Here is a 14,080-nt window from a genome sequence, read left to right on the forward strand (position 1 = left end):
GTCAAGGAAGCCAAAAGAAGGGCCCAGAAGGAAGAAAGAGTCCATCCAGGACCAGTGGACTCCAGGATGTGAGGAAGCCTTCAGACAATTGAAGTGGAGCCTTACCACTGCTCCGGTTTTGGCCTATGCAGACCCTGCCAAACCATACGAGTTGCATGTGGATGCCAGCCGTGACGGACTGGGAGGAGTGCTCTATCAAGAGCATGAAGGGCAACTGCGGCCGATCGCCTATGTGAGCAGAAGTTTGATTCCTGCCGAAAGAAACTATCCGACTCACAAGCTTGAATTTCTGGCTCTGAAGTGGGCAGTGGTAGACAAGTTGAAGGATTACCTTTACGGGGCTGAATTCGTGGTAAAGACGGACAACAACCCTCTCACATACCTGCTCACCACTGCAAAGCTGGATGCCACCGGTCACAGGTGGCTAGCTGCTCTCTCGGCATTTACCTTCAGCCTGAAGTACAGACTAGACATGTGCAGTTTTTTAAGTTACGAATACGTTTTCCGTTATTTTTCGTTATTTTCGTTGATTCGGTAACCAACGAATGAACGAACGGCTTAGCTAAAATTATAACGAATAACGATATTTCCCTAGTTAACGAATATGGAAAACAACGAATATACGAAACTGTTAAATGTAAAAAAGCAGAAACAACGAAAGAAAAAATGAACGAAAACACAGAATTAACGAAAACACCGAACACCCCCCATAAAATCATAATTACGAAAAAATAAACGAAAATGCAAACTTACTATTACTAATAGTCGAATAACGAAATGAAAACAACTAAAATGCCGAACAAAGAATAAAATACGAAAATCGAATCTAACGAAAAATAACTTACGAATCTTCGTAAAACGTAAATGAAAACAACGAATTTTAATAAATAAGGTAATTTCAGTTTCGTTTCTCCTAAAATACTTCTGGACATTGACCAATAGCCACTAAGCCCTGTCCCTTCCCCTGAAGAGGTTTGTTCCTTCCCCCAATGAGCTTCTTTCTCATTATCTAGTGGCTCCTTGACCTTGTGTCTTTTTCTAGGCTAGACTGCATTTCATTCCATCCAGAGTCCAGATAGGGTGTCTTTGGGTAGGTTGCACCGGTTTTGTGGATCTTAGAGCTAATTTGTAGTTGTTATAGAGAACTTCTTAAGCATACTCTAGATTCTCATTCCTAGATTTGTAATTGTAAATATCTCTGACATATTTTAGTTTTCTCCTACGTCAGACTGCATTCTAGACAGGGTGTGTGTGGTGTTGGATTTGTGACTCAGTGACTCACTCATTGGTGACACTTAGAAATTATACATTTATACTTATTATGCAGTGCTCACTGATTACTATTCATTTTTTCTCATATTTTCTGCAGTTATTTTTTCCCCTTTTGTGAGACAGTGTAGGACTGTGTTTTATTATCTTGCCTATATATTTTTTTTACTTTAGCATAGCCACCAGTGCCATTATAGTCTAGTACTAGGCCAGCCCAGGCAGCAGCCAGTACTCTACTAAGATATAAATGGTGGTGGTAGAAGTTGATTAGTAGAGCTTTGTTGCATTTTAATCCTGACCAATTGTGTAAGGCCTGATAAATCAACAATCATACTCCGTCCTCAATACCTTTATTTTTCAGAATACATTATCATTTGTATTTTTTTCTGAAAAAAAACACAATAATAATATTTCTAATATAAAAAATTTTTGTACTTTTCCCACTTATTCTCACATTCTCACCATGAGGAAAGCAACAGAGGAAAAAGTTGAGTGTGACACAGCAACAACAACTTCTGAATATAGGCCAACTGTAACCCCAGATGTTTTTTACAAGACATGCCGGTCACGGGCAGTTCCTGCAAAGGTTGTTGCTAGTGTCCATAATTTTAGGCAGCCAAAACTTGAAATTTTACAGCTTGAGGAGGAGCAAATTGCTCAGCCTCCAGATGTAAAAACAGCACACAATATATTGGAAACAGATAATAGCAGCATCTTTTTTCATTCTCATAGTTCAGTATCTAATCCTAATCCAAGTAGGCACCTGGCAGAACAGGATGCTGCTAAAGTAGAATTACCTGAGAGTCTGACCCTTGAAGGCCTTGACCTTGAAGGAATTGATTTAGATTTTAATATAGAGGATAATGCACAACTTGTAAACCAAATTCATGAGGATATTATATCTATGAGTCCTTACTCCTCTGCCCCTGAGTCCCCTCTGTTATTTCCCGACTCCTCACCTTCAAAAAAAAAATTGCCTGCACCATTACAAACCTCTTCAGGCTTAGTTGTTTTGCCTAAATGTCTTTCATATCCAAGTAGTGCAACTGCCACCATTGTTAGTCCACCAAATTCCTCCAAAGACACGGAAGCTGCACATACCCATCAGCCAGAGGCAATTGTAAAACAATCCTCACCGGCCACTGGGAACCGCAGATCAAAAATATGGGAAAATTTTGTTACTGTTGGTGACGGGCGCATGGTGAAATGCAAATTATGTGGCAGGGAAGTGAGCCGTGGGAGAGACATAGCCCATTTAACCAATGCCGGGATGAATTACCATTTCCGTGCACACCATACACCGGTGCTGCTGAGAGAAGAAAGTGGAGTTGCAGCTCCACCTAGTAAAAAGAGAGGAAGCAGCAACACTACTGCTGCCATTAACCCCAAAAGGCTCAACAAGGGGCAGGAAGATGAAGGGACTTCTTGTGTAGTTGACACATGTCGCCCCATTCCTTTACAGCAGCCCACGCTGCAACAATTTCCCAGTTTCCAATCAAGGGGTATGTCTCGTCAACAGTCCCTTAAAATCACCCGTCTGATAGGGGAACTTATAGCAGTTGGGGGAGCACCCTTTAATATAGTTGAAGGACATACATTTAAAAACCTCATGAAGGTGGTTGCACCTCACTATGTTCTCCCCTGCCGTACTACCTTTAGTAGGAAAATTGTACCCTCTTTATATAATTCCTGTGTTGGATTACTGAAAGAGGAGCTGGGCAGAGCAGCTGGCCAGTCTGTCCATTTTACTACAGACTTGTGGAGCGCTCCCAGTGGGCAACATGCCTTTTTGTCATTGACGGCTCACTGGTGGCAGCCCAAGGAGTCACAACCAAACAAACCAAAAGCAGGAATGAGAAGCACAGGTGCTAAGGCAGCAGAACCTCCTGAGCATGGGCAACGCACATTCTTGTTGCATGCTGAAGTCATGGACGACCAGCACACTGCTGTAAATATTTTACGTGCACTTCAGAAAATGGTGGCGCAGTGGCTTGGGGAGGAGTCAGGCACACGGGCAAAGATGGGCTTTATAGTCACTGATGCTGCAGCAAACATGCTCAAGGCAGTGCGAGATGGCAGATTTGTTGGCATTCGTTGCTCTGCACACGCCCTGCATCTCGTTGTGAAGTCTGCTTTGGACGATGAAAGTGAAACATCAAAATTGTCTGCTATCTTAGACAGTTGTAGAAAAATAGCAGCCCATTTTCATCGTAGTGTGAAAGACAGTCACATACTCAGACTTGAGCAGAGTAAGGCTTGCGTTCCACAGCACCGCTTGAAGGTAGATGTAGCCACCCGTTGGAACTCCACTTTGGAGATGCTCGAACGTATCATGGAACAGCAAAAGCCAATACACGCCATGTCAAATGAACATGTTATTGGTGTAGCAAGGCCAATAAGCAGGGAGGAGTGGAAAATAATTAGTCAGGTGGTGGCTGTGCTTAGCCACTTCCGAGATGTAACAGAAAAATTGAGCCTAGAGAATGCAAGTCTGGCTCAAGTAATCCCTCTCTACATCTATCTTATCACTAAGATGGATGGCTTTCTAAACAAAAGCGAGCCCTTGCCTGGCGGCATAGTTCAAGATGTAGCTGCAATTATAAAGAGACTGAGGGGACAATTGAATAGAAGGATGAACGAGCTCATAGAGGCATGCCCTGAGCTAATGCTTGCCTCTATGTGCGATCCACGCATTAAAGGAAAAATGGCAATAATTCAGAGTTCCCTTACCACCTATAGGGATCTATTAATTCAGAGGGTTTTTGACAGTCACCGAAAATTGTTTAGGCCGGCAGAGGGTGAAGAGGAAGAAGATCAGGAGGAGCCTGATAGTGACATTGTGCCACCATCACCTACTGTTATTAGTACAACCACTGCTGAGCATTCCACTAGAAGACCTGACGTTTGGAGTTTGGCATTACATACTTTAGTTGGACCCACAAAAATGCCCACCATGAAAAGAAGCATTGTGTCAGATCATGTTAAATTATACTTGTCTGAACCCCATTTGGCCTCCACTACAGATCCATTAGAGTATTGGGATGAGAAAAGGGGTATTTGGCCTGCTCTTTCTGTGGTGGCACAAGAGCTACTTTCTTGCCCCCCGACCTCTGTGCAAAGTGAGCGTGTATTTTCTATCACAGGAAATATTCTGTGCCCACAGAGGTCCCAGCTGGCCCCACAGCTGATGGAGCAGATGGCATTTCTGAAAGTCAATCTTCCAAAGCTGGGCTACCCAGAACTAAGCTTTACAACAGAATAATTCTAATTATACTACTTCTTAAGTTCTTATGTTTATCAAATCGATAAAGATATTGTTAATAATTTACCTGTTCCAAGTATAGATGGCGATGCCAAAAAATAAATACAACAAAACCAAATATAGTGCATGTCATGATATACTGTATGTACCAAAAGTAATGTTACATGAATACAATATACGATAAAGTATCAATCACAATGTAGATACAGCAAGCATGAGAAGCTGTGATCAGCCACAGTCTATATAATTCAAAGATTTATTTTTTGTTGGGTGGGCAACATTGATTACCTCAACATTTTATTTACTATTTTTTTTTATAATTTCCTGACCCCAGGCCCCCCCCCAAATAATTCAGAGGTTGTAAACATGAAAAAAGAGTTTATACTGTAAGGGTGATCCTAGCTTGTTAGGCTCTCAATCTCTAACTTTGAGATTTTAGCTTTTGAAATACAAATATTTAATAATGTGGTTGCAAGCCCACTTTAAATAAAATACAAAAATAAAATACGTGCAAGACAAAGGCAAATACCTGCATACTATATCATAATGAGCTAGTATGCATAGCATACTAGCTCATTATGTAATACCACTGATCGGCGAAAACCTCGCTGCGGTGGCCGACACAACGGCTGGCGACATGTAATCCCGCTGTTAAACGTGCAGGTTTAGCGTCTCTGGGCAATCACAGCGCAAAACCCCGAAGTAACTCCGGGCCTACATGCTGCTGCCCGATGATGTGTCGGCCACTGCAGCGGGGGCTTTGATCGCAGGTGAGTATTACATAATCAGCTTCTATGCTATGCACGCAGGTCTGCCAGTCCTGGCATGACCACCTTAAGAAAATGCACGATCGTTCTAAATTATCCCCTAAACCATGAATGGAGGTATTTCAAGCACCTACATACAGGTAAGCATTAATATAGTCTTCCAGGTAGCTAAAAGTACTATATATTTATTCATTTCTGTTGATATATCTATTTTGAATCCTGACATGCACTATGTTTGTTTTTGTTGATTTTATTATTTCCCATCACATCTTACAACTTGCAAACGTTTGAATTGAAGTAGATCTATGCATAAGGGTAATAATAATAATAATAATAATAATAATAATAATAATAATAATTAATAAATAATAATAGTTTTTGTTTACATTCACAAATCCAATATCTACTACCACCGTTTGCAAGAATTTTATCAACCCAAGCTGGGGTTAGTTTGTTTATTTTTCATTCGTTTTTGGAGTAATGTTTTGACTCCTTGGCTCTGAAATTAAGCCACAAAAAAAAAAAGCTACCATTCCATAAAGAAACCTACTCCACAATTCCACGGCTCGCAATACTCCCACAAACACTGGGGCTCTCCTCCTACTGTGCTCTTGCTGCAGTGCAGACTGCTGCCACCTGCCCTCAAAGAAGAAATATTACAGTTCACGTTTGGAAGACATCTCACCACACTATGGATTTAATCCTGGTTAAGTATGTTGCCTGTGGCACCCTTAAACACGTGAGTGGCTTATCAATTTTCCCCTACTCACCTTCCATCATTCCATTAATTATTTCTTCTAATTTATATCCCTCTCTCTTTTTTTGCAGTTGCAATTTACTGACGTCATGTCTCACATGCATGCCTAACATTGGACCTGGATGTGGATGAGGAGGAAGCAAATAGAAAAACACATGAGGTTTTTTCAGCACTTCATAGTAAGTATTAAGACTAAGAGTAAACCCCACTTAGGATGTTATAATGATATACTTGTATGACTTTTTTTTTTAAATAAATCACATTTATTTGTCATTGTGTGTGAGTGAGTATGGGGTTAGTCTGTGTGTTTAAGGGTCAATGTGAGTATGTCTGTGTTTTTCTGTGATTAAGTGTCTGGGTCAGTCTGGCTTTGTTTACAAGGCACTTCATTTATTGGCCAGTGTGTCTGTCAGTTAAAGTGTGTGTCGTCTTTATGGGTCAGTGTGTGTCACTGTGTATATGTATATTTTAAGTGGGTGTGAGTAAGTATATTGGTGTGTGTCATGGAATGCATAATGTGCAAAAATGTTATTTTGATGTATATATGGAATACAGTTGTGTTACTTATTTTAGGTTTTTTGACATCGAAATAATTTCTTCTATGCCATTGTCAGTGTATCACCTCCACACTTCCCAGAGCTACAAATCTAAACTCATGCTTTATCTTGGCCCTGGTATTTTGATTCCATTCTGACCACCAGGGATCTGAATGCTGCTCAGCTCCATGCAAGGTAAGAACAGGGAGACTGGGAACTGTATTATCTTTTGGAATAGTGATTAAAATTCCATTGCAGCGAAAGCAGATATTTTCTCATTAGTTTACCGATCGGCAGGGATGGACTGGCCATTGGGACTACAGGGAGTTTCCCGGTGGACCGATGGCTCAGTGGGCCGGCTTCAGTGACAGCAGACCGCCGCCCCCCTCAGCTCCTCTGTCTCTCCCTACCCACAGCGCTCACCTGGGGGGGAACAAAGAAGCAGAGGGAGGACCAGAGGAGCAAGGGGGGACGACAGAGGAGCATGGGGGAGGGGACGGACAGCTGATTTAACAGCTATGGCCTGGGAGTTTCTCACTTCTGCCTAATCTTGTCCCATAAGGGGGGGGGCACCAAACTGATTCTTTGCCCCGGGTGAAATAATGTCTAGCTTCCCCAGTGGTACTGCCTAATAAAGTAGAACGGCTAGGGGCTAGTGAAGGGGGAGAGGGGGCTTGGGTGGCCGGGGGGGGGGGGGTTGCGGGAGTTGTCCTGTCAAAGTGGGCCAGTCTGGATGAAGTCCAGGGCCAAATTTTTGTCCCAGTCCATCCCTGCCGATCGGGTACATTCTCTGCCTAACTCAGCTCTGCTGCATACCATTTGAAGATACAAAATTGCAAAATGCCTCCACGTGTCTTTACAAGATGTGATAGTGGGATACATGTTTTTCCCTAATGTCTACTTATATTGTCCTCCGCTACCTCCCTAGCCCCTCGGTCTATAATTTTTCACCCTGGCTATCTTATTCCAGTATCCACACTCCCACTGCTGTTAGTATCCCCCCCCCCCTGCTTCCTGTGTTGTTTTACTGTCCAGTGTCCACTAACAGTGGGGAAACATTAAAATATAAATGAATAGTTTAAGGTAGACTGTGTGGGCCAGATTCACATAGAAGAGCGGCGGCGTAACGTATCATCTACGTTACACCGCCGCAATTTTTCATCGCAAGTACTTGCACTTGCGATGCAAACCTACGCCGGCGGCCTCCGGCGCAAGGCGGGACAATTTAAATGGGCGTGTGCCATTTAAATTAGGCGCGCTCCCGCGCCGGACCTACCGCGCATGCTCCGTTTCCGAACTCCCGTCGTGCATTGCGCGCCGTGACGTAATTTTTTCGAACGGCGACGCGCGTAGCGTAATTCCGTATTACTGGACGGCTTACGCAAACGACGTTATTTTTAAAATTTCAACTCGGGAACGACGGCCATACTTTTAGACAGCAATACGCTTGCTGACTAAAGTTAGGGCACCAAAAAAAAAAGACTAACTTTGCGACGTGAAACTGTGGGAATGGAGTTGGGTGTATAGGATTTTACTGTGTTTTTTATTTTTGTTTTTTTATTTTTTGTGGTTGAACTGGATGGACTTGTGTCTTTTTTCAACCTGACTAACTATGTAACTATGTAACTATGTAACGCGAAAAACCGCCGTCGATCGCCGTAACTCCTAATTTGCATACCCGGCGCTGGTTTACGACGCAAACTCCCCCCCAGCGGCGGCCGCGGTATTGCATCTTAAGATCCGACAGTGTAAAACAATTACAGCTGTCGGATCTTATGGCTATCTATAGCATAGATAGAACAACAGATACAACGGCGAATCAGCAGATACGCCGTCGTATCTACTCTGTGAATCTGGCCCTTAGAGTTTGAAGTTCGGAATAAAATACTATTGTGTGTGGGAAATGAATACATAATAATTTAGCAGATAATGTGATGATGTATATAAATAAATAATAATAATAATAATAATATTAGACCAAAAATAGTTTTATATTCACAAAAAAAAAAATATTTTCATAGAAATTACAAACACACATGCTGGGTAGGTGTAACTTGGCAGCATAAGAAAACGTTTCTACCAAAATCAAGGAACAGTAAAAAGATCGATTCTGCATAATAATTTGCGATGAGATGGGCAGAGGAAGGTCTAGCCTTCATTTTTCAAAACGTCTTTGTTGGTTATATGTTCATCGTAGCTCCCAGGCATTGGAGCAATGTGTCTGGAAATATCTTCAAGTAAACAAAATATACTCTGTCCAATGCCTAATTGTGTTGTTGGCTTGCCCGGGCCAAAATTATTTCAAAACTCTCAGTTTGCTGCCTGCTCAACTGATGGGTAAGCCGGGTAAGCCTTTTGACCTTTCGTTGTAGTTTTCGGTTGTCACACCTTAATTCTATAAGCTCCCTCAGAATGATCTCCTGCACAGTTGGGAAAGGCGGTACAGCAGTAGGTGGCATCAGGGCATGGGGTGGCTGAATGAATGAACCTTGTCCTCTGTGCTCCTCCTCTGGGCCGGGGGAGAAATCAGGAGTCTGGGGAATGATAGGGGTAATCTCTGGCTGAATCTCCAGCCTCTCCAAAAGAAGAACAGGAGAGTGCGGGCTGCACTGTACTCTCCTCTCAGGGTGGTATTGCTGATCTGAAATAGATAAGATAGGCAAAGTTTGATGAATGATGAAAGCGTTCATAGTAATGAATTTATTCAGATTAGACTTTTATGTAGTAGTAATATTGAATAATGGAGCAAATGAAAGATTGAGTTGGGGAGGGGGGATAAGTTGTATTAATGATTGAGAGAAAACAAAAAATCAATTTAAACTTATTTAGGTAAATCTACACATTGCATTTATATCCTAAAGTTAAAAAAATTTAAAAGGTTATTTAATAAAATAACCTTTATAGAAGTAAATAAATACAATATAAAAATTGCAGAAACAGAAAATGCCTTAAACAGAAAATCTTTTTTCTTTATTAGATAACATATTTATCAGCATATGACACGCACATTTAACTCCTGAAAAGCTTTCTGTTAAAGACGGAAGAAAGAGTGAAGATAATGTTGAAGATAAAGTTCTTAAAGGGTCCCAGTAGGTTGCAGGTAAAAAGGGCATATGTCTTCTAAATTTATTATCGTAGTATTTTTGATATCCTACTGCAAAAACCTTTGTAGCGCTTTTATACCCACTAAAAGATAAAAAAATACCTGTAAAGCAAAGGCATAATGAGCTAGTATGCACAGCATACTAGCTCATTATGAGCTAATAACCTTGTAAGTAATTTAGTGTGCCGTGCTAGGTTTGCAGGGCGAATATCTTCTAAACCATACAGGTTATAGAGATATTATGTATAGATATTATAGGCTTAACGGTAGTTTAAAAAAAAAGCGCAAAAGAGCTGTTGAACACCTTTCAATAAGGGCTACTAAATTCAAAATCATTAAAAGAACCAAAGGCAGAAAAAAAATTTCAACACGGTGGAGTTCAGCAAAAAATCTTTGTGATAGGAATGAATCTCTGACATCACAGCCACTCTCATTTATTTCCACAGTTTGCGCAGTCCTCCTTGATATATCAATCCCCCTTCAAATCACAGTGTCCCTTTCACAGTCACGTTCTAAAGGTATGAGGTGTCATTTTTGTACGAATTTTTAAATTGAACTTTTAGGTGTATTACATGAAAATGCCTATGTGTAAATAGGGTACATGATGATAATGGAGTTAGTGCTGTGTCCTGTTTCTTCCCAGATCATGCACTTACCCTGAGGAGGAGCAATGGTCCTGCCAGAAGCCGATGCTGGAGGGTCTTGAATGCAGCTTTCTGTTAAAGACGGAAGAAAGAGTGAAGATAATGTTGAAGATAAAGTTCTTAAAGGGTCCCAGTAGGTTGCAGGTAAAAAGGGCATATGTCTTCTAAATTTATTATCGTAGTATTTTTGATATCCTACTGCAAAAACCTTTGTAGCGCTTTTATACCCACTAAAAGATAAAAAAATACCTGTAAAGCAAAGGCATAATGAGCTAGTATGCACAGCATACTAGCTCATTATGAGCTAATAACCTTGTAAGTAATTTAGTGTGCCGTGCTAGGTTTGCAGGGCGAATATCTTCTAAACCATACAGGTTATAGAGATATTATGTATAGATATTATAGGCTTAACGGTAGTTTAAAAAAAAAGCGCAAAAGAGCTGTTGAACACCTTTCAATAAGGGCTACTAAATTCAAAATCATTAAAAGAACCAAAGGCAGAAAAAAAATTTCAACACGGTGGAGTTCAGCAAAAAATCTTTGTGATAGGAATGAATCTCTGACATCACAGCCACTCTCATTTATTTCCACAGTTTGCGCAGTCCTCCTTGATATATCAATCCCCCTTCAAATCACAGTGTCCCTTTCACTTTCACGTTCTAAAGGTATGAGGTGTCATTTTTGTACGAATTTTTAAATTGAACTTTTAGGTGTATTACATGAAAATGCCTATGTGTAAATAGGGTACATGATGATAATGGAGTTAGTGCTGTGTCCTGTTTCTTCCCAGATCATGCACTTACCCTGAGGAGGAGCAATGGTCCTGCCAGAAGCCGATGCTGGAGGGTCTTGAATGCAGCTTTCTGTTAAAGACGGAAGAAAGAGTGAAGAGTCAAGGTAATGTTCATGAAAAAGTCAACAGCTGTATTTACAATTTTTGCCTGAGATATGTCGTATAACTACAATATTTTCTACTATGAAATCAAATATTCAACCAAAAATGGACTGAGGAAATGTAAAATATAATCAGAAGTTGCTGATGTGTTAAAACAGATGTTACATTTCTGGCAATTTTTAAGATTAACAAAATATATGTAAAATATGCTATCAAGTATCTACATATCATTTACTACAACCCCCATATACATAGTACCAGGGCTAAATTAGCTACTAGCCAGGCCTCAAGGGTTACTAGCCAACAGTTAGTTGCCACACCCAACCCTTAGCTTGCCCCACCCCTAATTCAACCCCTAAACACGCCCTCATAAATTATCTCATTAAATGACACAAAATTGTTTTATGCAGAATAAAATATTAAAAAAAAATATTAACACCAACTTTATCCAAAACCACCAATGAAGCCTGCCTGTGCCCACCTATGTAGCCTGTGCCCACCAATGCACCCTGTGCCCACCATGCAGCCTACATGTGCTGCAGGTAAAGAGCGATAAACGCTTTCATTTCAATTGATGTTTTCCCGCTACTAAACAGCCCTGCCCCATGGCCAGGAAACTTTAATTTACAGATCGCCCGTCCTGGGATTGGACAGGATAAAAGTCCCGGAGGAGGGGATGTATGTGGCAGCAAGCGGCGGGGAACACGGCAATGTCAAATCAAAGCTGTTATCGATGTGTTCTCCTCTCTCTTCCCCCCCTGTGATCGATGAGAGAAGGACTCCCTTTCAAACTATGCTGTTGGCGGAGCTCTCACCCCTTTCTCGGCATCCCTCAAAATCTAGTCACAAAATGAAAGCAGGCAAGTTTGAATTTGGAAGGGTGCATACATACTACTACTATACCCACCTTTTGATTTAAAAATCACATTTCTTACATCAGCTTCCTCAGAAGCTGATGTAACCTTCAGAACCTTCAGAACCTGATCAGAACCTTCACATGACAGTTTCCCCTTCACAATTATGTTCTGATCTGAACCCCCTTCACAGTGGTAAATTTCACCCACCTTCACAGCACATGTGAACAGCTGTGTTCTCTGTCCCACCCTGCAACTTGACCCACCTTCACCTAACAGCCCCACGCAGCTCTGCCCCCGTCACAATTCAGCATCCACAGCTCTGACCTTGCTACCTTGCTTGGGCACACAGAACCGTAGACACAATAAATACTATAGTGGGTGGAGCAGAAGTTGCTGAAGTTATCCAGCATAATGTTGTTTGTTAGGGCCGCATAGCAACCAACCAATCACCTGCTGGTTAATTTTAAAAAGTTCTCTTCAGCTGCTCTATTGCTGCCCACTATTTTGCATTGCTATTTTTTCGGCTCACTGTGCATAACGAGCCTTCTGCTCTCGACTGTGATAGTGAAAGCTGAGTAGCCAGGGAGACAGAAACGGCACCTAATTGTCTCAACTGTGACGGTCTGCATGGCACAGTGACTTGGTCCAAGTAGTAAATAGCAGTTCATTAGATATCCTTTGTGTTGGGTACTCACCACCAGAATGTTGTTGATAGGATGTACTTGGAGTTGGAGCTGATCCTTCCAAGGATGATGTTTCTTGATCTGGAAAACATGAATGTAAAAAAATAAAAATAAAAGTCATACATGTGTAGTCATCATAAACAATAAGATAGCTTTACAAATATATTATAACTGCAATATATATAAATTATAATGATATATTTAATTTTCCTCACCACCAGCTCTATGATTTTGACCCCTGCTGCTGAATCCAGGGACATCCTCTGCCAGAAGGACATCTCTTAGCTCCGCCTCCCACTCTCGCAACTTGATAGGCTTTCCTCGGTTTTGTCCTAGTCGAAGCCTCTGCATCTTCTTTGTAACCGTTGCCCGACAATCATAGAACCTGCAAATGTACATAAACATTACAATTACATTAATAAAAAAACAAATACTTAGATTAATGTTTTTTGAAAACCACATTTCTTTTCACATTGTGATGGTTATATGTATACTGTTCAGCATGTGGCTGTGACAAATAAATTTTTTGGTTACGTTGAACTGTTACTTTTTTGTTATTGACTACAAAACTGTGTATTTTTTACACAAGAGTGAAAGAATATTTTAATATTAATTACCTGTGTCTGACGCCATTGGTGGGCCTGTGAAACTTGGAGACCGCATTCACGGAGTCCCGGACTCGTTCCCAGGCTGCTGACTTCTCAGATGCTGGCACGGATTGGCAGAAGAGTGTCACTTTTTCTTTTGATACTGCAGCAACCAATGCAGCATTCTCCTCTTTGGTATATATGGGTCCCCTTGATTTCTGTCTCTTGGTTCGCTTGTTCTGCTGCACATCTGAGTCCGCACTATCTGACATAGGAGGGGCCACATGTCTCCTTTCTTTGCCATGCTCCCGCTCCACTACACCTCCACATTCCCTTCCATGCCTCGGCTTCACTCCACACCAATCCTCCCCTCCCCGCCTCCTCTCCCCTCCATGCCTTTCCTCCACTACCCTCCTCTCCTCCCTTTCACGCCTCTTCTCTCCTCCACGCCTTTCCTCCACTACCCTCCTCTCCTCCCTTTCACGCCTCCTCTCTCCTCCACGCCTTTCCTCCACTACGCTCCTCTCCTCCACTCCACTACTCTCCTCCACGCCACTCCTCTCTTCCCCTCCATGCCTCCTCTTCTCTCCATGCCTCCTCTTCTCTCCATGCCTCCTCTTCCCTCCATGCCTACTCTCCCCTCCATGCCTCTCCTCGACTCTACTCCTCTCCTCTCCTCCACACCTGTCCTCCACTCCACTCCTCTCTTCCCCTCCACGC

General features: G+C 41.8%; 1 protein-coding gene and 1 long non-coding RNA gene across 5 annotated transcripts; one reads left to right on the forward strand and one right to left on the reverse strand.

Moving 5' to 3' along the window:
* Nucleotides 1-5,707: 5,707 nt before the first annotated feature.
* Nucleotides 5,708-13,319, forward strand: LOC120927449. 4 transcript variants are annotated; one of them, XR_005747083.1, is made up of 7 exons: nt 5,708-6,037; nt 6,127-6,234; nt 6,629-6,786; nt 9,569-9,691; nt 10,141-10,212; nt 11,129-11,235; nt 12,995-13,319. It is a non-coding gene; the product is annotated as an uncharacterized LOC120927449 (long non-coding RNA). The 4 variants fall into 4 exon arrangements; XR_005747082.1 differs by having other exon boundaries at nt 5,709-6,234; XR_005747085.1 differs by lacking the exon at nt 10,141-10,212 and having other exon boundaries at nt 5,708-6,234.
* Nucleotides 8,564-13,777, reverse strand: LOC120927448. The gene is made up of 5 exons (XM_040338129.1): nt 13,391-13,777; nt 12,989-13,158; nt 12,786-12,854; nt 11,142-11,201; nt 8,564-9,232 (listed from the first exon to the last, which is right to left on the reverse strand). The coding sequence occupies exons 1-5, from the start codon at nt 13,630-13,632 to the stop codon at nt 8,856-8,858; spliced, it is 918 nt and encodes a 305-aa protein (XP_040194063.1). The 5' UTR covers nt 13,633-13,777; the 3' UTR covers nt 8,564-8,855.
* Nucleotides 13,778-14,080: the final 303 nt, after the last annotated feature.

The sequence above is a fragment of the Rana temporaria genome, chromosome 2, assembly GCF_905171775.1.
Source record: "Rana temporaria chromosome 2, aRanTem1.1, whole genome shotgun sequence".
Classification (NCBI taxonomy): Eukaryota; Metazoa; Chordata; class Amphibia; order Anura; family Ranidae; genus Rana; species Rana temporaria.